The sequence below is a fragment of the Urocampus carinirostris genome, chromosome 15, assembly GCF_059441175.1.
Source record: "Urocampus carinirostris isolate Australia breed hairy pipefish chromosome 15, RoL_Ucar_1.0, whole genome shotgun sequence".
Lineage (NCBI taxonomy): Eukaryota > Metazoa > Chordata > Actinopteri > Syngnathiformes > Syngnathidae > Urocampus > Urocampus carinirostris.
Window position 1 is genome coordinate 16774510 of NC_142363.1, and position 24520 is coordinate 16799029.

The following is a 24520-nucleotide window of genomic DNA, read 5'->3' on the forward strand; positions in this document are numbered from 1 at the left end:
TCTCGAAGAAACTTGTGCCTCTGGAGCTTTAATGACGTTACATTTCTACATCACATGATTTTTTTTTTCATTACACATAAATGGTGTAGGTTTGGTCTTGGCATTGGAGACATAGCACATTTCCTTAACTGATCACATAATATTGGTGGAAACAAAACTACAATTGCTCGATATTGTTGCGGACCTGTCCCCTCTGTCAATCCTAAAACTGCCGATGAAAACCGCTAAGAAGGCTGAAATGGATGGAGTCTGTATTAACACTGCTCTGTAACTTAACTCCTGACTGGAGTGGAATTTTGCTTGAGGTGTTGTTTACTCATATGTGACCTTCCACAATTGAGGCCTTGCAAACAGCAGGTTACCATGTCATCGTTACTTGAAGTCACTTACGCAATGCTAGCCATGGTAGGCCTACGTGATGGCGATATTTGGCTCCTCCCATTAGAGCTAAGTTGTTTTATACTTTTCAGGCACAGTTTCAGCAAAGAGAGTCCCCTCCCTGCATCTGCTCTCCATCAGTGTGGAATGCGCGAAAGCTTTGATCTACACACACACACACACAGGCTAGCGTGTATGTGGGAGGCCAAGTAGGCAGACAGAAAAAGTACTATAGAGAGCACTCTCACAGACAATGCCCAGTAGATGGGAGAGACAAAAGAGCCGTGAATACTGTTCTTTGTGGTCAGCCTCAAGGCTGCAATACAAAGAATAGAAAGCAGAATAAAACGTCCGAGCTCTTTTTTTTTTTTGTACCGTTAATGAATAACTCTATATAACCTGCGTAATGCATTGTGAAGTGGGTAAAGTTTGAACGCACAGGAGGGTAGCTCTGAAACTCCTACATGTGAAATTGAACACCAGTTCAAAAGAGACGCAATAATTGAGCGAAGGGGGTGAAAGAGTTTGAAGAAATGAGGGCACCCCCAGCCATGCAGAGTCTTGAGAAAATAAGGTGGGCTCATAAAGTGTAGATGGGGCTTCCAGACAAAGGTTTGAGTGGCACATTCATTAGACAGGCGTGACAAAACTATTTGTGTCATTAATCAACAAATCGATATTATGTTTAAAAAGGAAGAAATAATTCACAAGAATGTGTTTCTGTAGCCAGTGGGATTTGTCACTCCCTTACAGTCATATAATGCATTGATATAACTAAGCTTTGAATAACAGGTTGCTACATATGGATGTTATTACCCACATGTGCATACATACCTTTGCTTGAGATATAGTGGGTCATTAAATATTTCACGTTAAACAATTAAATGCACATATTTGAGTCAAATTTGAATAATATGATTGTAGATTGTACTCTTTGTTTACATAACATAAAATGAGTGCCACGGACTATGTCAGGGTACGGGCATAAAGCCACGTGTAAACAAAACGGGCGACATTGTCCGTTTATTACTTGTAAAGTGTTCATTATAGTATACTATGTATATCTGGTGGAATATATAAGCAATTTACTGTGCAAATTAGTTCAAATAATATTTTTAAAAGGGTCGTTAAAAGCGTAACCCCCCCGCGCAAAGTGAAGAACAAGCCAATGGTACATTCCGCTCCATCTCCTAGCTGTTTTCGTATCCGCTTCAGAGCGCTTTCAACGGCCAACTAAAGTTACTCTTCGCCATGTCACCGAAAACCAAGTTAGAGGCTGCGTTTATTTGACACACAACGGATTTCGCTGGCATTGGGCCACCCTCCGGTGGACTCATGAATTGAATTAAGTGCGTCTCGGAGCGTTCCGAAGCTATATTCGCGCTGCTGTTTTCTTTCGTGTACAGTGAACGCCATATAGCGAAACTACTACAAGCCCCATGTTTTCGTCCAGCCAAGAGGAACACTGCGCCCCCTCCAAAGATCCAGTTAAATACGGCGAGCTGGTTGTGTTGGGGTAAGTTTTTTTATGTGATTTAAAAGTTAATATTTTAAAAACAACAATAAAAATCGTCCTCGAGGGATAGCGCTACGTGATCTCCTCACGCAGAGGAAGTTTCACAAGAGTTCTCATGTAAGCAGTTATCTCTACGAATTTCCCACAATTCCCATTTTAGTCTATAAAACTATATTTTTTTGTATAATAGGATCGCTTTTTAGACCCCAAAGCACTATTGAGTCACGTTCCTATCTTATGGGACACGTGCACGTTTCAGGTGTTTACTTGATGTCTTTTTTTCCGAGTTGATGTTTTGTGGTGTTTAAACGGTTACTTTCCATCTTGCGGCAAGATAAAGACACCATTTCTTCGAGATGGACGCCACGCTTTCTACCCCAGAAGTTAGCTTCATGGGTTTTGAGGAATTCGGAAGTGGAAGATGCCCCCCTCCCCCAATCCTAGTTCTTCCTCATTTTAACACACTCTGCTCAACTGCTTTCAACGTGTACACACTCTAGTCACTCACTAACAAGATCTGAACACGATGCTCATTAATCTTTAAATTAGTACACAAATAGAAAAGAAAATGTGCATGAACCTAACATTGGATATACACCGTAAAATTTTGGACTGCAAGGTGCACCTGAATATAAGCCGCCCTCGCCCACATTGAAACATGAGATATTTACAAAGAAGGATGGTACACAGAGTTTTGATTATATATGGTACCGTGAACCCTTAATGTTCTGTTTTTATAAACAAATATGTGTCGATACGATGTCACTAAAATACGTCATGCCACATATCATTTAAAGGCTTAAACTCTTGGGATTCATTATTTCATCTCATTAGCTGCACCGCTTATCCTCAGTAGGTTCGCGGGGGTGCTGGAGCCCATCCCAGCAATCATCGGGCAGTGGGCAGGGGACACCCTAAACTGGTTGCCAGCCAATCGCAGGGCACACAGGAACAGACCATTTCAAAATATACTCATAGAAACATCACCATCAGTCTGAAATAATATACCTGAAAATGATAAAGCCTGGCAGTCTTCAATTTCTTCCCGCGAAAATTGTTTCGTTGTTTAAGGACAATCCATAGAATCCAGCCGTGTAAAATATTTACTCCAAAACAGACAATAATGCCGACGGATTAATAGGAATCCGCCTTACACATTTCTGCTTGGTTGGACATTGCTTCTCGTAATCTGTTCGTTTCGCCACATTATTTCAATTTACAAATAGTAGGTAGTTAGTGCTCCCATTTTGAATGACACCTTCTCCATAATGAGTGACTGTTCATGATAGTTTTATTCACGCTCAAAGAGCGAAGTTACATTAAACTTCCGTCTTCCTCGACACATATATTCCATGTGTCTCACTCTTCCCCTTACTGCTCGGGCGCCTCTGGCGCCGTTAGAAAAAAAAAAAGCATGTATTAGCCACATCATTCCATAAGCCAGTGTTGAAACCTAAAGACAAGAGTTGCAGCTTATAGTCTGAATTTTTCAGTGTGGGTGTGTATATTTATATATTCCACTTTACTTGTATGTGTTAACTCCAAAACACACCTCATGGACTGTTCACTCTGCTAGCCTCTGGGTAGTGGTACTGCAGTGTGTGGTGCAGGATTACCAGGTTTTGCAACCGCTTTGTCCCCCTGGCCATTAGACTGTTAAACGGTCTCTTTAAATTCTATTGTTACCGTAAAGTGAACATGTTTACCTTACTGCCCATTTAGCACATCTGTTCAGCTGCTCCTCTTCACTCTTGCACCACTGTACAGCACTCATAACTATGATTATTTACATACTACTGTACATCTATATATTTGTACATTATATGATCCTCACAATTCTTTAGCACTGTTTTACAATATCCTTTTTCTGAGACTCACGTTTTCATTCTGTATACATATGTACAAGAATGATTAATAAGGTAGATCTCTCTCTCTTTCTCCCTCTATATATCCATATATCTATATCATATATATATATATATATAAGTACTGCACTAGGACAGTGGAATAGCTTGGAGATAAAAAACAAGACTCCAACAAAAACATAATGTGATGGGAGAACAAATTGTGTTACATCATAATCATATAAAAAGTAATTGAATGATTGTGCACACTTGCGTGTGATAAGAGCACGTTAAAATGGATCCCGGGTTGCTTTTACCCGCGTTTATTATCAGCTTAGATTTGAATAAAGCCCGTAAAAGTGCTTGAAATTATGTTTGGAATTTCTTTGGCTAACTAATGAGTCAATCAACATTCATCAATCTGTCACAAATGGCTAAAGATTTTTGAAGCCGAAGTAGGTCATGTTGTTTCTTTCAATACAGGCCCTCAAAAGTTGTCACAGGCTAAGGCCTTTGGAAATAAAGCTTGCAATTGGCAGAGTGGTGTCAATCAAAAGGTCAGAGGCTAATGTCCAGATTGGAAATAATATGACAAGTATGTTTATTTTTAAAGGGGAATTACGGAGCAAAACAAACTGATTACAACAAGGATAGTCAAACGATGCAGGAATCCTTTTAGGCTGATTTTTTTTTTAATCTGTCGCAACAGCGGTTACAAACCACTAATATGGGGAACACTTTAATTGCTCTTGGCTTACAAGTGCAACTTAACTGCCACCTAAATGCATTCCTTAGTTTCTTTTGTAATCACCCTACCACGTGAATTATCTGAGTAGATCTGTTTTCTTGTCAATGCACCAATACAGTCTATGTGCTATAGGCATAAATAACATTTGCTTCTGAATGCACTGATATGAAGTTGTGACAGAGTGGTTTTATTCTTCACCCTCCTCCTACACAACCCCGTCTGACTGCTTCTTGTGCGAGACAAAAAGTACTGCCCTTGAAGGAACATGTGGCATGTTTGAAGTCGATACTGGTTCTTCCCTACTGAGACACAAAGACATATTTGATGGGTGCATAATCACCTCGTGTGACACCTCCTTCCGTCTCATTTAAAACAAAACTGGGGGCAGACAAGGGAGCTGACAACGCGGAACAAAGAACCGCGATCCCCTCGGTGATTTGTTACTATGACCGCCATGACGACAATTGCTTGGCCTCATCACTTGACTGTGCGGACTTACCCGGTGCCGGTCGGCGAGGGCCCGGGGAAGAAGGGGGGTGCAGGGCAGCGTGGGCATCCTGGAAATGAAAGGGCGGATTGATCATGGCCGAGCTTTTGCGTCTACTCAGCTTCCTCTGTCCATTGTGACATGGAGACTAGGCCTATTGATTAAACTTTGTACGGTTCTTCCACTAAGAGCTACTCGGTCAAGGAAATGTACAAATTAACTTGGGTGTCTCTGGCACAGGTTAGCACATGTGTATATATCAACATTTTTAGAAGCATGTTCAGAAGTGATAATGCATCTCTTATGCAAGATTTTACTCCATCAATTACATTCATTTTGAGGTCATGGTTCAGGGCTGCATCTAACGATCATTTTAATAATTGATTAGTCTGACGATTATTGTTTTGATTAATCAATGAATCGGATAAAAAAAAAAAAAACATTAATTTCCTCTTCTCTATCCAAAATTGCAATTTTGTGGACAAACAAGAAAATAGTGCACAAAAGACTATTCTACAATATCAAACAATAAAAACAAATCAGTGTTTGTCAAATAACAAACAAAATACAGACAAACCTATGCTATACACCTGCATACAGGGAGTGCAGAATTATTAGGCAAATGAGTATTTTGACTACATCATCCTCTTTATGCATGTTGTCTTACTCCAAGCTGTATAGGCTCGAAAGCCTACTACCAATTAAGCATATCAGGTGATGTGCATCTCTGTAATGAGAAGGGGTGTGGTCTAATGACATCAACACCCTATATCAGGTGTGCATAATTATTAGGCAACTTCCTTTCCTTTGGCAAAATGGGTCAGAAGAGGGACTTGACAGGCTCTGAAAAGTCAAAAATAGTGAGATATCTTGCAGAGGGATGCAGCACTCTTAAAATTGCCAAGCTTCTGAAGCGTGATCATCGAACAATCAAGCGTTACATTCAAAATAGTCAACAGGGTCGCAAGAAGCGTGTAGAAAAACCAAGGCGCAAAATAACTGCCCGTGAACTAAGAAAAGTCAAGCGTACAGCTACCAAGATGCCACTTGCCACCAGTTTTGCCATATTTCAGAGCTGCAACATCACTGGAGTGCCCAAAAGCACAAGGTGTGCAATACTCAGAGACATGGCCAAGGTAAGAAAGGCTGAAAAACGACCACCACTGAACAAGACACACAAGCTGAAACGTCAAGACTGGGCCAAGAAAAATCTCAAGACGGATTTTTCTAAGGTTTTATGGACTGATGAAATGAGAGTGAGTCTTGATGGGCCAGATGGATGGGCCCGTGGCTGGATCGGTAAAGGGCAGAGAGCTCCAGTCCGCCTCAGATGCCAGCAAGGTGGAGGTGGGGTACTGGTATGGGCTGGTATCATCAAAGATGAGCTTGTGGGGCCTTTTCGGGTTGAGGATGGACTCAAGCTCAACTCCCAGTCATACTGCCAGTTTCTGGAAGACACCTTCTTCAAGCAGTGGTACAGGAAGAAGTCCGCATCCTTCAAGAAAAACATGATTTTCATGCAGGACAACGCTCCATCACACGCATCCAAGTACTCCACAGCGTGGCTGGCAAGAAAGGGTCTAAAAGAAGAAAAACTAATGACATGGCCTCCTTGTTCACCTGATCTGAACCCCATAGAGAACCTGTGGTCCCTCATCAAATGTGAGATTTACAAGGAGGGAAAACAGTACACCTCTCTGAACAGTGTCTGGGAGGCTGTGGTTGCTGCTGCACGCAATGTTGATCGTGAACAGATCAAAGCACTGACAGAATCCATGGATGGCAGGCTTTTGAGTGTCCTTGCAAAGAAAGGTGGCTATATTGGTCACTGATTTGTTTTTGTTTTGTTTTTGAATGTCAGAAATGTATATTTGTGAATGTTGAGCTGTTATATTGGTTTCCCTGATGAAAATAAATAATTGAAATGGGTATACATTTGTTTTTTGTTAAGTTGCCTAATAATTATGCACAGTAATAGTCACCTGCACACCCAGATATCCTCCTAAAATAGCTAAAACTAAAAAAGCCCCACTCCAACTTCCAAAATATTCAGCTTTGATATTAATGAGACTTTTGGGTTCATTAAGAACATGGTTGTTGTTCAATAATAAAATTAATCCTCAAAAATACAACTTGCCTAATAATTCTGCACTCCCTGTATATATAGTACATGAACTTTTGGAACAAGAAATCATTGCAAATCTGAAAACCCTGTGTCACGTATCAACATGAACACTCCAAGTGTTTGTCAAATAACATAACAATCAACACAAATACATACAAATCAATGGTATACACCTGCAAATGCACAAGATAGTGTTTTAAAAAGTGCAAATATGTAATTTTGTTGTTTGAAGGGATATGAGCCTTTGGAACAAGAAATAAATGGAATAGAAGAATAGAAAATGTGACAAATGTGAAAACCCAGTAACATGATTTCCAACATTAACAAACAAAAAGTAACTACTATCACCCTTGCTCACTAACTCACTCACTCATCCTTCTTTGAGATCTTTGCATTGCAATTCAAAAATGTCAGCATGTCAATGAGGATCATGTTGAGGATGCTCTCAGTGATGACAACTGCTTGCGATAGCGTGCATGATACCTCTTTCTCATCGTGAAACTGGTCATTGTTTTCTGTTTTCTATTAAAATAAGAACTTAAAGTATTATTATTATAACACAATTTAGAAAGACACAATAATCACTCAGACTTTGCTAAAAAAGTCAAACATGATGTTAATCTTTAACTTATTCACACCATTGTGTGCAAATTGAGCTTTTTTGTGAAGCATATTTAAACGCTGCCTAAGCCTACTCTCTTTGGGCACATGTATATGATAATATTGTATTGTTCAGCTGATTTTTTTTTTCATGTGTTTGATGCAAATCATTTGTTGTTCCTTTTTCTTAATTAGTGGTTGTTATTTTTTTTTTCTGTGCCCAAAAAAACTTCATTCTTTCATTTAACTGAAATAGAAAGTATCTCGCACACACACGCAGTCACTATTAAGCTAACAAACGCACGCACATCAAGCGAGCGACCAGAGACTAACGTTACGTTTCCTCACTTAATCACTCAGACAAGAAAAGGGAAAAAAAAACACTTGATGCTCTGTCTTACCCAAATTGTGTGAAAGTGGATTTTTATTTTTTTCATTTTTATTTTTTAATGAAGCACAAACGCTGCCTAAGAGGATTTATCTCAAATAAAAAGTATCTTGCGCAGTCATTAGTTAGCTAAAAAGCAAACGCTAACATCAGCTAGCTACCAGAGACGAAACGCAAACAAGTAATATAGTGGCTTCTTCTGAGCTCCCTTCATCTTCGTCTGTGACTCCATGTTTTGGTTTTGATTGCTGCCTCCTCATCGTGATGCTCCTGTGCCATAACACTTTTTTTGTTTTGTGGTAAAACGATTTATAAATTTCCTTAGTTATTTTGCTATACAAGCTATTAAATGTAAATGGTCTGCATTTATATAGTGCTTTTCAAGTCAATGAAGACCTCCCAAAGCGCTTTACAATGTGCTTCACATTTTTCCCTTTTACACTGTAACCAACCGATAGCAGCGTCAGCCCTGCAAGGCAACTACCTGCTATCAGGGGCATTAGAGATTCAGTGTCTTGCCCAAGGACACTTCGAGTGTTAACTTCTCAATTACTCTGATTTTAATTCAGATATTAGACGAGCTGTTTGAATAGACATTTTTTCTATCAAGCATCCGCTCCTTTATTTTTGTTGGTTTAGGTTTTTTCTTTTGTTTAAAAATGATTAAAATCTGCATCGTCCACAATGACTAGAAACATGGATGCATTTGCCATCCTTTTTTGTTGTTTTTTTTTTTTTTTTTTTTTTGTAAAAATCAAGTATAGCTTTTTGTCGAAATGGTGCTTTTTTCCAGGGACTTAAATGGGACCCTTGAGGTGTATTGGAATATATTCCTGTTGTATTCCAATATGAGGCACAGCAACAGGGTAAGCTAAAGTTAGTGTAGGTTTATTTTTATCATTTCTTGCCATTTATCCTTGGATGTTACTGCAACATGGTCATAAAAAGGTGCAGGGTTTTGCTGTTATATGCCTCCTCATGACGTTTCATGCTTTATTGTATTTTATTATTTAGGAACTTGTCACGAATGAATAGTTGCCAGTCAATTCCCCATTTTGATCATAATGGGAAATTTAAAAAAAATAGGGATGTTATTGATTTATTTGTTCAAAAAGTAAACAAAGACCCGTGAAAGGAAAGAACATTTTATTTTTTTCAATTCTGTCAGATCAAAGCCTTGTCGACCCTGTGCACGAGTGACGTCATTCGGACTCGTGATTGGGTGGTAAGCTGAAACGAGTACTGTGAGAACAAACACAGTCAAGTGTGAGGTCATTTGTCAGCTGTTTTTATACTGCATGGAGTGTGGGCTTAAAATGTTGGTCTTTTGGTGAATAAGGAATAATGTAAGTTAGTAAAACATTTCAATCATAAAAAAAGAACCCCACTAAGAGGATTTCTCATGAATATTTTGTTGTATAAGCCCTCACCAGTCTAAACACTGCAATTTGATTATCACCCGCGAGCACAGTGAGTTTTGTGATAATGTTTTCGTTTGGGATCATTGTCAGTACAGAGACCCCTTGCTACTTTGCGCTTTGGTCATTGCTGGTTGATTCCATCACGGATTTCTAAATAATTTGATTTTGTCGTTCTTATTAATATCATTGTATCTTGCATCGTAGTGAGCGCTCTGAAGTCGCTCTGGTTTGGATGGGTGTGACTGTCCGTCTGGGGGTCTTTGATAGGCTGCCTCCGTAAACTGCAGCTTAGCGCCAGATAACTTTAAGTGGCTCATTATATTGAAAAGAAATTCATCGTACTCTAAGGAAAGTTAGAAGAGCGCAAAGAAATGCCAGCAGGTGCTATGTGGATTGTTATTGCGTCAGGAAATTGTCTGAGGTGGCACCTGAGGGGAAAGCAATAGCCTGGCTGCAGCTCTTGCCTACTGCAACAGTTAGGCTAACAACTCGGCTCAGCCACTGGTGCGGACCTCTTTCAGGCCAGCGTAGCATTCAATCTTGCAGACAGAAGGATGGACCTAAATAGGAAAAAATGCACAAAGAGTTGCTTCAAAGTCTCTCCCTGGTCAGAACGACATTGAATATCAACATAATCTTTAACAGGCAGTCAGTTAGTTTACCCCAGACGTGAAAACTGCCCAAAAACTGAATTGGTGGGTTTTTTTTTTTTTTGGTTTCTTTTTGCTATATTACCAGCTTTTCTAGAAAGACACGCAACTTTCAGACCAGAATAAGATGTGCGTCTGATACGTTACTGGCACCCAGCCATTCTAAGTAACATTGCTTTTGTAAAATTTTGACTTAAAAAATGAGTGAAGTAGCATTATCCAACTTAATTTAGCCACCTCCAGCAGCCACTTTACTACTTGCAGGCTCTTTAAGATGACATCACTCTTGCTGTTGCCTCTAGTTATGATTTTGGTTAAGAGAGCTTGTGACCTGTCTCTGGTAGTTACTTGAGAGCTGAGCTAAATAACAAATTTGCTGGTAAGTATTACTTTTTAACTCATTCTACATAACCAATATTAATCAAAATGACGTGTTTAGACAAGTGTTAAATCCTGCAACATTTTATTGTGTGCAAAACCGTAGGGTTGAGTTCTGCTTTGAGATAGCTTCTGGCTTACCCGCGCCACTACATACATAACTTCCTGTTTTCAGTTCTACGTACACTGCAGAGTATTGTTTTATTTTTCCTCAGATACATTTTGAAGTACTTCCAAGTTGAATTATTACCGTTACGTAGTGCATTGTTTGAATATTCAGATTTTTTTTTTTTTTATTCTGTTTTTCTATTTCAATAAACTTTGATGAGCTTCAAAAGTAGGCCTTTTGACCTGCTAACTGCGATTTGATACCACTTATCTTGATCCTGGAAAAGTGTTAAATAATTTAGTTGTTGGGAGAATCATCTATTGTACCATCTAGCTCTCAAGTCGGTGCCTTGTTTAACAGTCCAGCTTTGTTCTCCAGGCTGACTTATTAAAGTCTGCGTGATCAGTCATATGGGTCATTATTCCAAATGATATGCATTTTTTATCTGAATGAGGTTATTGTCATATTTGAAATGTGTGGCGTGTAATATGTAGTTCAACATAATTAAGTGTGAGGGTCAGACAGAAGGTCTGTTTGTTTGGATGATAGTCAAATATGGGTCAGCCTAGCAGAAGGAACCAGCTGGTAAATTGATGACGGGGGGTTGAAGAAGGGACAAGTAACAAGAGTGTTTGAAAACCTCACAACCTACAAACCTGACGCGCGCCCCCAAAAACTGCTTGTATGCGGGTGGGACACAGCAACAAACAGCTGCACTTTGTACTGTGCACACACCAACACAAATCACAGAGTGCATTATGTAATAAGCTCCAGCATCCAAGGTAATGCTTCGTGTGCTAACAGGGTGTGCTAGATTTCCAAAGCTTCTTTTGAAACACATGAATGTTGCTAATTCTCTCTTCACTTGTTAAATGATTATGAGAATTACGCCGGTAATTCCCTCTTGACGCATCCTGATGCTGCTCCAAAAATCGTTTATTTCAATTTTTTGTGACCGTGACTTTACGACGCACTGACAACCCCCCTCCCCCCACACTTCCTCTCTGTGACAGGTACAATGGCTCCTTGCCCAATGGGGATCGCGGTAGACGGAAAAGCAGATTTGCGCTATACAAGAGGACCAAAGCCAATGGTGTTAAGCCGAGCGCCGTGCACATCCTCAACACTCCCCAAGACAGCAAGGTACGCATTTAACAAGTCGAACATTGCAATTACCTGCTGGTGTTTCCATTTACACAAGCATGCATCTGCTGTTGTTATTTTTCAATGACCTCAGCGCAGAATGTGCAGCAACCCGTGAGCTTTTCAGACCTCGTTGACATAACACTCGTTCTTTACAAGACCTCACAGTTTACTTATCTGTGCACATAAGAGGCTGTCACAAACCGCCTGGTCCAGAAGAACACGTTGGCCTTCTTGCATTCTTCTCCTTGGTGTCCGATAGGGTTTGACGATAAATCAAATCAAATAAAAATATTTGTGATTGTAACAATGGACAATTTGGTAATGTGACTGATGAAAACTAAATTGTATTTTCGTACGTTATCTCCCAGCTTTAGTGTCCAAGGAATACTCCCATATTTACTTGTATATAGCGTGCTCTCGTGTATAACGCGCACCCCTAAATTTTGATAAATAATAGGTATAAAATTTTGTTTCACTTTTTAACCACCTCAAATGTGCCAAAAAATGAAATCCGTGCAACAGTGATTTGAAATGATTTATTGATCATACTTACATAAGTCCAATTCATCATCAGATACGCCAAAGTGTTGTTTCCCTCCCTGTGCTCTTTTGTGTTTATCTTTCAGGATAACTTTTTGTCTACTCAATCCTCTATCTTTCATTTCTGGTACCGTGAATACAAATAGTGTGATGATATGAAAGCAAATGCCTTTTTGTATGTTATCTATATCAATTGGTTACGATTTGGAGCTTTCATTGTCTCAAAACGGGTTCGATTCCTGTTGCATCCAATGTTTTGCAATGGTGGTCAGCGATGTTTTTCGACTGATTACTGTAAAACCCGGTGTGTAACACGTACCCAAACTTGAGTTATTTTTTGGGTTAAAAAACACGCACGTTATACACAAATAAATATGGTACTTTACGTTCCGATGGGCTGTCGGTCCGTTCAGATGCAAATACGCGTCAGTACGAATTCAACAGTCACTGAAATAGATCATGCCACACATACGTTATGCAAAAATTAAGTACAACCCTCACATTTCTGCAGAGATTTCATCAGAATGTTTAATGGAACATCACTGAAGAAACATCGCTTAGACACAATGAAAAGTCTGTCATAAAAGGCCATTGCTTACGAGAAAGATATCCTCTGGTCTGATGAGACAAAGATAACTTTTTTTTACTCAAATGGTGTGAAGCATGTGTGGGGACAACCAGGTGAGGGGTACAAACATGTTGGTTTTGTGCCTAAAGTCAAGCATGGTGTTGTGAATAGCATGGTTTGGGGGTGCATGTGTGCAACTGGAATTGGGGAGTTCCATTTCATTATGGGAAACACTAACTCAAAAATGTACTGTGAAATACTGGGACAGAGAATGATCCCCTCCTACCAGAAACTGGGCCGCAAGGCAATTTTCCAGCCTGAAAATGACCCCAAATCCACTTTTTTTCTAAAGGAGCTCAGGGTAAAGGGGAAAACTAGCCAACCATGTCTCCATATATAAATCCAATAAAACATATTTGGGACATTTTCAAGCGGAAGGTGGAGAAGAACAAGATCTTGAATATCCCATGGCAACTGTAATTTAAAATGATTTATTGACCATACCAACATAAAATTTAAGTCATGTTGTCTTGGAGGAGTGGAAGAGCATTGCAGGGGCAAAAATGCTTTAATGTTAATATTGTGTTTTCAAGGTCACGAAAATGCTTGAATTTTGGGTGAAGTGTTTGAAAATGCTTAAGTGTTGCCATTGCCTTGTTTCTTGGCAGTATGACTCCATAGACCACACAATAAATGGAGGGGGGGGGGGGGGGAGTGTGTGAAAATAATGATAACACGTCGGGTCGAGTGGTTTGTCATTATGGCGTTGTCATGTGAACCGTCACAGCCCCCTACTAGTCGCACCCAACCGTCTCTTTTGGCTCGGCTCACTGAGAGGAACCAACTCTTTTGACTCCCAAACAGCTCTTCAGATTTTTTTGTTTTGATATTATTTTAATAATAATAAACCGTATGCACCAACATTTTAGTAATTAGTAATTCTTATGTTTTGCAGGGATCTCCGTAAAACACATGTAATATAATTTCAAATATTTACAAAAAGTTGTAAAATGCCAAACAGCTTTAACACACTGCACAGATCTAAAGTCAAACGACAACACAAAATCCCCAAAAAACAAAACAAGATATAATGTAAAAAATAATTAATCTTTAGTGCTATAAATGAATGATAAAATGCCAATCAATGAACTAGTTACAATTCTATTTTCACCAATTTAGACAAAGGTCCTCTGAAAAATGTGCGAAAAAATATGAATTAAAATAAATAAAACAAAAAGCAAAATATTGAATACAAATGCAAATGATCTGCATTTATATAGCGCTTTTCAAGTCAATGAAGACCTCCCAAAGTGCTTTACAATGTGCTTCACACTTTTCCCTTTTACACACTAACTAACCGATAGCATCGTCTTCACCCTGAAAACATCATCTTGACTGTCAAACATTGTGGGGCGATCATCATGCTCTAGGGCAGAGGTGTCAAACAGCCGGCCCGCTAAGGGATTGAATCCGGCCTGCGAGACAACACTCACAGAAGCGCAATACACTGTGGTTCAGAGCAATCAACACCCTTAGAAAAAAGGCAAAAATTAGCTAATTTTTCTGATTTTACACATTCTATACTTACTTTCTTTTTGTCTTCCGTATTGAACTCGATTATTACCCAACATCTATAAGAGCGCTTTTCCCTGTTTGTAAACAAGTGTGACGGTAGCTAAGCTGCCCCTGCGTCGTTGAAGCAGAACGTCAGAATTCATGTCAGTTTGTAGCAACCCATGGACAAAAAAGGTCGTACATCATAGAAACAAAAATCTGGAAAATATCACAAACTATGTGCTAGCAGCAACATAGTGACTTTATTTTAATAATCAAGGTCAACAAACAGAAAGCATTCTTTAGATCAACGCTGCATTTTGTCCTTTGAACGTACTGGAAAATATGAAAAAATGGCCTTGTAAGTGCTTGAAAAATGCTTGAATTTGTCCATGAAAAAGGTGTATGAACTTTGAATGAGGTAATGTAACAGAACTATTTATTTTGCATATATAATATATGCAATAAATATGGATTAATGGGATGCTTTTACAGCAGAAGTAAGTTTGCGTACTCCCTCCTGGTTTGCCACACACGCTTTTAGCGGTCAAGTTCAGGTTCAGGAGGGCAAAAGGAGTTGTCACTGTTGACTGACCCTCGCTTCCCAGCTGCGCACACACAAGTCCAAAATAGCCTGAAGAGAAAGAAGGAGGTGCTAAACTTAATTTTGAGGGAAGCCTACCTTGTACAGCAGTGGGATAGAGCCATGAAGTCTGCCTTTTTAGCCTTCTTAAACCACTGTCATTCGCCCAACAGTATCTATAGCACTGTCACACACAGATTGGTATTTGAAACCATAGAAAAAAACTGTTGTATTGTTTTGCCGTTGAACGGGTTGGTTTATGAGGAAACTCAACCCACGTGTGATGACACTTGTCACTAACCCGAAAGCAGCAGCTTTGTTGACCCACTTTCTCTCCTTTTCTTCCGCACGTGACAAAAGAAGGATGTTTGTGGGGGTGGATTTGTTTTGGGGGAGTGGAATTTGCAGATTAAGGAGGCATGTGGTAAAGCGTCTCTGGAGTTGAGCGGATCTAACCTGCACCAGACGCTTGATTGGTGTTAACTGAGGCCAGTGGGGAGTTTAGGGTAGACACACATTTTGTTATAGAACTGAATGTTTTGACTCAATGTATGGTTAGGTCTATTGTCTGTATTGAGTCCGTAATTATATCACTGAGACTATGCAATTGTGCCAAAAGGTTTTTGCCTCAGACGTTTTTCCTTGGAAACTTCTCCTTACCCTTCTACCTTTTCCTTTTTTAGGCTGTCAACTCCAAAGGTCAGCACAGCATCTCATATACTCTGTCACGCAACCAAACTGTGGTGGTGGAGTACAGTTATGATAAGGACACCGACATGTTTCAGGTAGAATAAAGTTGTTGGGAACTTCTTTACATTTGTGTAAATTATACACTTACTGAACATTTTTATTATAAAAAATTAGGCCGGCGTTGTCTTAAAGATAAAATAAAAAAAATAATTTTTCGCTCAAATTTCCTGAATGACTTGCCCATATCTGATTTATTATCTATTTTCTAAACTAAATGTTCTGATGACAGTAAATAAAGTCTTTATTTTTTGTTTTGTATTTGACCCCTAGACGGGGCTCCATTGTGTCGCACAACCAAAAAAACGAGTTCTAAAAAGCACAGGGAAGAACACAAATTACAGAGACTCTTGGTGCCAAAACTGCACCATTTTATTTCTACTGTTTTTGCCCGGCCTTTTGCGAGGGTTTTGGGTAGCTTTATTTGCAAAACGGCGGACAATTATTTCAGTCCCCTTTAAGTGAGGCTCACAATGAGTAAAATTAATGCAAATTCTTCCACATACGAGTATTTTTAAAATTGCATGTTTAGATCATAGTTGGTGTGTTTTTGATTATTATTCATATCAATTCTGTTTTTTTAATGAATTAAGTTTTCTTACAATTAGGTTGGAGGTGGACTAAGTAATAAACAGTACCCCTTCATTGTTTGCGGGTAATTTAGCTCATGTCAGGTATTGTTTTTACTTTTTTACCTATTTAAGTTCCAACCGAGCAAAATCCTTTATCTTGTGTCACTTCGAATTAAACCTTTGGGTAAAACAAGAAAAATGATATTGAAAATACCTTTAATACATTTTTCATGTTCCCAAGTAAGATGAAAACAATAACACTTAAAAGTAGTACAATTGTTTGACAGATGTCTAGATATTTACTTTAATTTAACAGTTTGATAAGTCAAATCATCTGTTAAATATCCAGTATTTTTTTCTTTTTATATCTTATTTTTAATTCTAAAGAAAATAATTATATACCATTTCAGATTTTTTTCAAAAAGGCTACAGTAAAATAGGGAAAAGACTACTTAGGATGAGCAAAATTACCTAGCAAAAGGATTAATTTATTCAATTCTTTATTCATGCATTATTCATTTCTTGCAGTGTAGTAGGACTGACTAATAGTATTTGTATTGCTGTGGACACAGTTTTTTAAAACTATTTCAAACATCTGAGTTTTAAGTTTCTGATGAAATATTTAATTGATAAAACACTCATCATAACAAGATGTAGCCAAGCCTTTTTGGTTTCCGTCACCACACAACAGCTTAAATTATTGAGTTGAAAACGTTATCCCTGTAAATATGCACCCAATAAATGAAATGACTTGAAGAGATTGTATTGGCCAAGTAATGTTTCTGAACAATGCTTCCTCCCGACTAGATTGGCCGTTCCACTGAGAGCCCCATTGACTTTGTGGTGACAGACACCATAGCGGGAGGCCAGGAGGGCGAAGAGACTCCCATCACGCAGAGCACCATCTCACGTTTCGCTTGTCGAGTTGTATGTGAGCGCAACCCTCCCTACACTGCCCGGATCTACGCAGCCGGGTTTGACTCGTCCAAGAATATCTTCCTTGGGGTAACCAGTTACTTTATAGCTGTTATTGCGTGCTTATAGCTACTTTGTGTATACATGGCCAATATTTCAGTAAACATCTTGATGTGTTTCTCTTTTTCCAAGGAAAAAGCTGCAAAGTGGAAGAACCCTGATGGTCACATGGATGGTCTGACAACCAACGGTGTGCTGGTGATGCATCCCAAAGGCGGATTTACAGAGGAATCCAAGCCCGGCGTATGGCGAGAGATTTCTGTGTGTGGAGATGTTTACACCCTGAGAGAGACGCGCTCTGCTCAGACTCCAGGCAAACTGGTCAGTGCTTGCTAAAACTTTCCCTCAATTTGAAACCTCATTCATCATAATGTCCAATCAGATCAAAATCATTTTAATAAAATAACTTTTTAATGGACGCATTTTTTTTTTTAATTCTCTCAAAGCAAATCATTTCCTACGTTTTTTGCTTTTTTCTACTATGCCAAATAAATGTTAAAAAGAAACAAAATCATCAATGAGAATTACCACTACGAAATAATAGATACACTGGGTATCAAAATTAAAGAGGAATTTAGAAACGATTAAATAATTCTGAAAAAAATGCCATTGTCACTGCTCAACAGTTTAACCCCTTAACGTTCCTGTAAAATTCGCCTCAAATCCTAATCTAGGACATACAAGTAAATTGATTGCTGTTCTTGAACCGTTAAAAGAATATGAACAATTTTGGTCTCTTCGGAAAGGTAACACTCAGAAGTTTTGGTCCAGAACTGATATCACTGCAAGTACCACTAATATTGAGTAATTTGTGTTGTAACACACAGAAATAGAACGTGTTTATTACGTGCCTGAATATTCTTTTGCAATCACATGCCTGCAGATGAGTGTAGCATGGCCATTTTAGCTAAAAAACAGATGAGACATAGCTTGAAGCCTTACCTGGTACTTTGTAAAATTTGAACACAATCTAAAAAACTTAACATTGTATTTAACACATTTTACTGATGGTAGGTCTAGGGGTTTCCAAAAGTGGCCATTTGGAGACAACCAGTTTACAATACTAAAACCTTTGCAACTTTGTATTTTACTTGGGCCGATTTTTTTGACATTTTGAAAGAATTGTAAATGTTGGACTTCTCTTTCTATTTTACCTGGTTGGATTTGCTGGATTCTCATGAATGTAACCAGACCACCTTTGTGAATAATCGTTTCACGAGCTGAATATTATTAGACTTTTGGGTGAGTTATACCGGCCGGCTTTTTAGTTTTCGGGTATCTTGTTTCGGACTTATCGTGATGTTTCTGTGATGAATACGTTTTGAAATTAATTTAGTTCCAAGAGTTTAAGCTTTCCAATGATCTGTGGCATGACATATTTCAGTGACTGGTGACATCGTGAAGACACGACTTTGTTTATCAACAGGCTGACAGCATGCCGTCGGTACGTTAAGAGGTTAGGACATTTTGTTGTGTCTAGAACCATGTCACTACAACACTTTCACAAAATGGACGAGGCATTTAAACAATAACAACGGTATTTTGCCAAAAATGCACTGACTCTCACTTAATGGTGCTAATCTAGTACATGGTGCTATTTTTCTTGATGATCTGTCAACCCCTATTTAATTGACATTCTAACTGCCAGTTTCACTGACTCCGCAAGATGGTGGGTCGTTCAAAGGTGACTGAAAGCCTCCGGCAGCAGGTTGTCCAGATGAAAACCAAAGGGATGATCCTATCAGCCATAGAAAGACAAGTTGATCATTCCAAATCTCAGATTTTAAGAATTTTGAATGTTTACAAACCACAAACTCATTCAAGTCGTCCAAGAAGGCTGGTTGTCAATGGAAGATGAATGCAAGAGAGGACAGGTCACTGGTCACAGAAGATATCAATGAGTTATCGTTAGTACACTGCCTAATAAAGATCTGTCTCACAGTTGAAGAAAATTTGGACTGAAGGCTCCCACTGCAGTGACCAAACCTCTCATTAGCAAAAAATCCAAAAGCTGGACTAAGCTTAGCTGAGGAGCATGTTGTGTGACATAGGTTGTTGTGGTCCAGAGTTCACTTCAGTGATTAAATCAATTTTTTTGGGGTCTGATGGGAAGCATTATGTGTGGCAACACATTCAAGAAAGACTAAACCCAATGTGTGTAAAAAAAAAAAAAAAAAAAAAGACAACTAAAAAGTCAGTGAAAGGGGGAAGAGGAAGTGGTGGGGTAAGGGGCATGATTTTTGCAGCAGGAGTTGGGCCTTATGTACAGCGAGTGAATGCAAATGTGTATCAGAATCTTCATCAGCACATCGTTCCTAACTTGCGTTCATCGCCCAATCAGCCTGTAGTCATCATGCAGGACAATGCTCCATGTCTCACACAAAAACGGGTAAAGAATTTCCTTGAAGGTGAACATATTGAATTAATGGAATGGCCTGCCCTGAGTCCTGATCTCAACCTCTGAAAAATCCTTGGTCACAAAGTCCTGGTCAAGAAACCCACTACAATCACCAAACTGTGGAGGAGGCTTGAAGAAGAATGGACCAATATCACACCACAGCACTGTGACAGACTAGTGCTATCCTGTGGTCGCAGATGTGCTGAAGTCATTCACAGTAGAGGCATACGCCTCTTGGTAATTGCTGACTGTTGTAACCTGCAGAAATTTTCCCCTTACCCCATGATGAGTGTGTTCTTTATTTTGATCAGTGTGTTTTCTGAGTCATTTTTTGGTTAAAATGCCTTTGGTCATTTTGTGGAAAAGGTGTTCTAGTACCATGGCATAGTCACAATACATTGTCATTTAACTGTGGAACAGTGAGGATGGTATTATTAGATTTTTTTTTCCTCTCTACTTTGGATCCCCAGTGTATAACGAATGATTGATGTCTTAAGGCTTTCTGTAAAAGAAGGAAAAAAATATAATTCGGGAGATAATACAAAAAATATCCACATTTTTATTTCTCATCAAGAAGCTTTAGAAAGTTGCATTTTTCAAATTACATCAGGGTCACCAAATGAAAAGGGAACAAATGTTCTTCCTCCGCGTATTTATTTCATATCCATGTTTTGAGACAAACCAAATAAAATCTGAGATGGGCAATATCTTCAAAGTTTTGGTTACGCAAGATTGCAGTCATACGTAAGCTAAAAACAATGGCTCTATGATTCATGAGTGTGCAGCCATAATGGCTGACAATTATTTCTATACTGTTAGGGCGGTCCCAATGACCGAAACACAAGGTGCACATGAAACTCATTCAAATTTTCCACTGCAAAGAGATGTCTTTTGTTCAAACCGGTTCTTACAGAAACTGATGTGACCATTACCTGGCTAAAAATTAAAACACGGTCGAGGTAATTGAGAAAAACTGAATCAAGTAGTCAAATAGGCTATGACTTAATAAATTAATGAGTTAATTCATTATGACGAAATGAAAAAGTTACAAATAACTGAAATAATAAAGAGGTTGTGAATGAAGAAATCATGCAATCGTAACAGTATTTACTACATTATAAGCTAGAGTTTTTGTTAGCCAATTAAGGAACATAAGAGATGTCTTCCTAATTTTTTTCCATTTATTTAGCAACCTTATATTTATAAAATGCAAGTCAATTTGTATGTAAAATAAAAATCTATTGTTCAACAAAAACATTCACGCACAACCAGCCATTTATATACACACACACACACACGTAAATATTCTGTAAATGGCAATGGTGAGGCACAGGGACATCGCGCGAGTAAAAGAACCGTGTTCCTTATGCCTTAAAAATGTCTGGTTTATGACTGATATGATTCAAAACATTTTAGTTTAACTACATATATTATCTGTTGCCAGCATAATTTTGTATTAGGTGAACACCTCTCCAAAAGGGCTTAAGGGTCTTTCGCGCCCTCATGCCAGTCCCGCTTTACTGTTCTGGTTATTTACCAGTAATTACATTTGGTTTTAGTCTAACACAAAATTAACATTCCCTGTCACCGGTATTCCTTTACCACCACACACATTCACTTATCTATAAATGTGTTATATTCAAGACCATGTGAGATATTCAGTCAAAAATGTTTTGATGTAGATCCCACAGGTTAACTACATGTTAAACTTAAAACCTGAAATGAGCCCCAATCCTTTTTGAATTCCCTTTCCGGCAAAACACGTTTTTTTTTTAAACATTGACCCCGTTTAAAAATCAGTTCTGACTGATGCAGCCGCAACATAGGACCAACAATGCTCAATGAATGAATGAAGAATATATTAATGAATCAATGTTGAAAATGAACCCTTCATGATGTCACTGGTCACTAAAATACATCATGTCACGTATATTTGGAAAGCATAAACTCTTGGGATTCAAGATATGCTGACCTTTTCTAAATCTACTCATTACAGAAACATCATTACAAGACACCTGAAAACTATAAAGCCGATATAACTCGCCCCAAAAGTCTTATATTATCCACTATTCACAAACGTGGTCTGGTTACATTCACGAGAGTCGAGTGAATCCAACCGTTAGTCATAAATTAATTCCATTGTCCACTATTTGTGTTATCTATTTTAGCCGACAACGCTGACAAATCGTCGCAGCCCTAGTTACGAGTGACGCTTCATTTTTCAGGTGGAGAATGAAAGCAATGTACTTCTGGACGGTTCACTGGTAGACTTGTGCGGCGCGACCTTGCTGTGGCGCACCGCCGAGGGTCTCTTCCACACCCCCACCCAAAAGCACCTGGAGGCCCTCCGGCAGGAGATCAACGCGGCCCGTCCTCAGTGCCCCGTGGGTCTCAACACGCTAGCTTTTCCCAGCATGCAACGCAGCCGTGCCCTCTCCTGCCTGGAAGACAAGCAGCCTTGGGTATACCTTGCTTGCGGCCACGTGCACGGTTACCACAACTGGGGTCACCGTTCGGAGCAGGAGCCCAACACCCAGCGGGAGTGCCCCATGTGCCGGGTGGTGGGGCCCTACGTGCCACTATGGTTGGGATGTGAGCCTGCCTTCTACGTGGACACGGGGGCCCCAACTCACGCCTTCGTGCCGTGCGGACACGTGTGTTCAGAGAAGTCGGTCAAATACTGGTCGGAAATCCCCTTGCCCCATGGCACCCACGCCTTCCACGCGGCTTGCCCTTTCTGCGCCACGCAGCTCAGCCTGACTCAGGGCTGCTCCAAGCTCATTTTCCAGGGCCCTGTAGACTGAGCTGGGGTACAGGACTTTGCTCTTGGACAAAGAGTGACAACATGCTGTGAAACAGTCGAGATTATTTTCTTTCCTTTTCCTCATGTGGGAAGCTCAGGTGGTGATAGTTTGGGCTCTAAAGGCGGTCTGGATATCCTTTTAAGAACCAAATTTACTCTTTCAGCTATCCTGCCAAGAAACTGCTTTAAACGTTATCCCAAATTCTTTAACATGCAAAATGTGAGGAAATATTACAAGGTGTTTGGATAAAATCAATATACATATTTCAGCGGTATATTTTAATTATTTTCCAAGATAATGCATTTTGAAGAGAGAATGTCTTTGTCACCCTGAGCTGTGACGTCATCGGAGGAACACCATAACCCTAGCAAGCCAGGTGCCATATTATTATACGTGTTAGTCAAAAAGGTTATGAGTAATTTAAAGGGCGGTAGCGGCAGTAGCTCAGGAGGTAGAGCGCTCGTCTTGGGATCAAGGGATCCCAGTTCGAATCCCGGCTCGTCCGTGTTACATGTCGAAGTGTCCTTGGGTAAGACACTGAACCCCTAATACCCCTAATAAGCAGGTTAGCGCCTTACATGGCTGCAAGGCCGCTATTGGGAAATGTGGAGCACATTGTAAAGCACTTTTGGAAGTCATTGACTTGAAAAGCGCTATATAAATGCATATCATTTCATTTCATAATTTAAGCTTCAAGTTTTGGTAGTTTTTTGTGGAGAATACCTCTGTGTTTTGTCACAGGTGGGTGTAGTAATGATATAACAAAGGGCAAGCAGCCAAAAAGGGGCTAACTGGAAAAAATAACGCCGGTAACCCGCCAATAGGGTCTAAACAAGACGCAGCCTGGCCAACCTAAAAACACGCCAGGCTAACTGGGAACCAACAACAAAGGGCGGCAACGGCTACGGCAACTAATGCTTACCGGAAGTAAACACAAAAAGGAACACTGGCAAAACCCGCACTAACACCAGGCTAGCCGATCAAAAAACACACTGTGAGCATCCAGGCTAACATGAACAATAAAAAGTGGCGACTGCAACAAACAAAAAGCCGGCCGGGAATGAACCAAGGAACACGGCAATACCATCGCTAACGTCAGGATAGCCGGCCAAACACAAGCTGTAGTCAACGAGCGGCCTCGGGAGCAAACAAAATATTAAAGACCTGCGCAGCTAACGGGTAACGGACAAAATCGTACTACCCGCAACACAAGTGGTGAACAACACATACAAAACGCTACAATCGCCCACTTCAAAGCAAAAAATGAGCGGTAGCAATTGCTGTTCACTGCTGTCTGTCTCTTAGATGGCCTCACATGTTGTGTTGATTGGATTCACCATTTTGAAAGTGTTCTGTTCCCTCAATGATGTCACAGCTCTAGAGGAAACTAGTCAGATGGGTCAACTTCAAGACTAAATTTCCTGATAACCCCGGTGTGTGGAATATTTAGCAACATATTTGCATAACTGTGCGCATGAACACTACAAGTTCTTTGCCTAATTGAAAAAAAGGTTTTGAAATAGCTTTAAGGTAGAAAAGCAATGTCATTGTTTCTACTTGTTTTAAACTTGACAACAATGAGCATGTTTTGGTGAGCCTGAAGCAGGTAAAGTGTAGCTCCTGTCGGTTACAAGAGGTTACCAAGGCACCTGACAGCTGGACTGTTGGCTTGGTGTACCCGAAACAGTCTTTAACCTTCCCCAATGACATCTCCTAAGCCCCTTTAGATGCGTCGTACACACAGTTGGATTTCAGTGCCTCTAATCCAGTGTTTCTCAACCAGTGTGCTGCAAGAAATTAGCCAATCTCATATAATTTGCGACCCAAAATTGGATAATCGCAAAACGTTTGCTGTTGTTAAGTATCTGAGTTGTCTTCCAGTGATCAACAGAGTTACTGTAACATTCTTTTGTTTCCCAACTTTTTATCTGTTCTCAGGAGGTAGTACAGGAAAAAATATTATGGTAACTAGTTTTGTTGAGGATGACC

General features: G+C 39.6%; 1 protein-coding gene across 1 annotated transcript; it reads left to right on the forward strand.

Moving 5' to 3' along the window:
* Positions 1–1554: 1554 nt before the first annotated feature.
* Positions 1555–22805, forward strand: peli2 (pellino E3 ubiquitin protein ligase family member 2). The gene is made up of 6 exons (XM_088354615.1): positions 1555–1894; positions 11658–11787; positions 15719–15820; positions 17162–17359; positions 17462–17650; positions 21953–22805. The coding sequence occupies exons 1-6, from the start codon at positions 1818–1820 to the stop codon at positions 22529–22531; spliced, it is 1275 nt and encodes a 424-aa protein (XP_088210741.1). The 5' UTR covers positions 1555–1817; the 3' UTR covers positions 22532–22805.
* Positions 22806–24520: the final 1715 nt, after the last annotated feature.